The sequence below is a fragment of the Salvia hispanica genome, chromosome 4 (genome assembly GCF_023119035.1).
Source record: "Salvia hispanica cultivar TCC Black 2014 chromosome 4, UniMelb_Shisp_WGS_1.0, whole genome shotgun sequence".
NCBI lineage: Eukaryota > Viridiplantae > Streptophyta > Magnoliopsida > Lamiales > Lamiaceae > Salvia > Salvia hispanica.
In genome coordinates, this window is record NC_062968.1 from 32,083,672 (window position 1) to 32,086,517 (window position 2,846).

At 34.0% G+C, this 2,846-nt stretch overlaps 1 protein-coding gene across 1 annotated transcript; it reads right to left on the reverse strand.

Moving 5' to 3' along the window:
* Positions 1–1,074: 1,074 nt before the first annotated feature.
* Positions 1,075–2,638, reverse strand: LOC125219392. Its single transcript, XM_048121362.1, has 4 exons — positions 2,354–2,638; positions 1,800–1,902; positions 1,618–1,711; positions 1,075–1,531 (listed from the first exon to the last, which is right to left on the reverse strand). Exons 1-4 carry the CDS (start codon positions 2,536–2,538, stop codon positions 1,257–1,259), a joined length of 657 nt encoding a protein of 218 aa, XP_047977319.1. The 5' UTR covers positions 2,539–2,638; the 3' UTR covers positions 1,075–1,256.
* Between the last annotated feature and the right edge of the window lie 208 nt (positions 2,639–2,846).

Genomic DNA, 2,846 nt, shown 5'->3' on the forward strand with positions numbered 1-2,846 from the left:
TAAATTAATTACAAGTTCTAATCAAAGTATCAGACAAATGGATCCATGCAATTTGGAATTGATTAAAAATGTTGAGGTAGTAGACTAGTAGTTAAAGCTCAGCCTATTCAAAAGAGAAATTTGATCTTTGCGATTTAAATATAAAGAAATAAAGCATAAAGCACAAACGCATACACACACAATCCGGAAAGTATTTTCAGTTAAATAATTAAATGCAAAACTACTCTTGTATAAATTTCTATTTATATGCTTTTACTTTTAGTACTATATCCCTTTATAATATTTTTAGTATTAGCGGTGTGCAAAATAATTGAAACCGGATATCTGTCTGAATCACATCGAAATTCAAAATTTGGTTTAAGTTTTTTTGTTTGGGTCGCGGTTAAAACTTTTGGCTAATTTCGGTTTTCCGGCCCGATTCGGATATTAAAAATATTGAAAAATAATTTTCAACCTTTTGATTTATTTCTAGTTTTTTTGGATATATTATGCAATTTCAATTTTTCGAGTTCAATTTTAGTAGTTTGGATTTTGTTTTTTCGGAATTTTTAGATATATTTATGAAATTTTGGTATTTCAATTTGAATCGATTTTATAGTTCGATTTTTTGTTTTTTCTGATAATTCGATTTGGTTTTCATTTTCATAAAATTTGGGTTTTTCAATTTGGCTTGTCCAACAAACTAGACCGAAAATCGATTATTCACCCCTACTTAGTCTATTATGTATTCTCTTATACTCTCTTTGTCCACAAAAAGAGGTCATATTTATAGATGGCATCAGTTATAATAAACTTGGGATAAATTTTAGTGGACGAACTAAAATAGAAAAAATTAACTATTTTCATGGACGTATGGAATCGTGTGATAAAATGGAATTAAATTGCAACAATCATTTATATATACTACTTTGAATCTGCAAAATACAGTCATCTACTCAAATACACGTATACCCTCATACCATATACGGAGTATTTGAAATTCATACTACTATTATACTCCATTTAACTGGTCATAATTTATTTGGTAATGGTACTAAATACTAATGTGCAGTCTTGCAGAGATTTAAACAACCATTTGCTTCAACCACACTAGTTTATTTCTTAGACCACCAAAGTTAGATAACAACATGTTGCCTATGGAAACCACAGAAGTTTCACCAAAGGGAAACAGAAAATAGTTAACAAGAAAACAGAAACCAAATAAGTAAAAAATCAAGAAAGTGAAGCATAAGAAAGATGCTATCTTGGTACACGTCTCATTGTTGGCCGCGGACAACAACAACAATGAGAAGGATGACGACAGAGAGCAGCAACGAAGACCTAAGCTTCTCGTCAAGAAGGTCATCAAGTTGTGAAGTGGGATTTTCGTTTGAAGGAGGCTGGAATATGTCATTCACGAGCGATGCAAAGCATTCAAGCAGTTGCATAACTTTGGACTTGGCCAAATCCAAAATCCATTTCAGCATAACATCCGCCAACGCTGGCTCTGCCTTTCCCTTCTCAAGGTAGCTCACCAGCTTCTCTTCTTTAGCTGCATTAATATTTATATTGCAGCTAAAAATTTGTTCTATCAACTCTTACAACATTAGAAAATGGAGCCAAGTTTATTGCATTCACCTGCAGAGATTGAACCTCGTAGATCACCAACCGCCTTGTTATTCAACATGGCCTTCCAAACGGCTTCATCACACGAGATAGAGGTAACCAAATTCTGAACAAAAAAAGGCATAATCAAAGAGCATTCTCTAACAAAGCTTTATATGTATAATTAAAATGCAAACTAGGAATCCATGAAGCACCTGAAGAGGTGGTTCTGCTTGCATCATGGCGAACGCCTCGGAGAATTTTGTGAACCCGGGAGATTGCAAGTGGAGATGATGATGCATTTGGTCACGCATAAACCTGACTATAGCATAGGATTAGAACACAAATGCAATCAAAAGCTAATTGCATACAATGAACTAATTTCTGATAACAATATAAAAATCAAAGTAGTCTTCACTATTCAAAGGGCTACTTATGCTTGAGGCTGCCCTGTTTAGATGGTTACATATAATTATTTTCTTCACATCAGCATATGAAATTAACGGTTTAAATTAGGCTATTCACATCAAATTGACAAATATAGTTTCACAAATCTAGTAAATTTGAAATCCCCAAATTCCGTATGTGATTCAATTCCACCCAAAGGAATCCTTATCATTCCAATCATACATAAACAAATTGAGTATTTTTAAAAGTATCCCACATCAAATTACCCATCTGATCAAGTAAAAAACACAACCTTGATCCCGATTAGAATCAGAAGTAGGGGAAGAATACCAAGAAAGGGAAAAAAGTAGCGATCTTTAACCTTTGGAGTTGAAGAATTGCAGATTCAACTTCGACCCGAGAAGGAACAGGCCCTAAAAAGCTGTCGTTATCAGAGCAATAGCATGGTTGAAGTTCAGCCGGAGTTTGGAAGCTTCTTGCGGCAGGGAACGGCGGCGAAGCGGAGGCTGAGGCTGAGTTGGCAGAAAACATGAAACCGCCTCCCATGATGATTGATGATTGATGATTGTTTCAGTTGGGATAAGGTAAGCCAAAACACGATGAATCTTACTTCTTGTTGTTGGGAGTTTATTTTGTTTTAGCAATTTTGCATATTTTCATTTTTACCCCTTCTTTAAGAATTCAACCTATATTGCATTGGATTACATTTTCTAATCTGGTAGTGAATTCCAAGGAAATAAACATAGAAAATAAATTAAAGAATTTATCATGAACTTAAACATTAGCTAAAGATAGACATCTAGTTACTTGACTTAATTATTAAGTACCCCGTACTATTTTTTGCGGACGAAAGT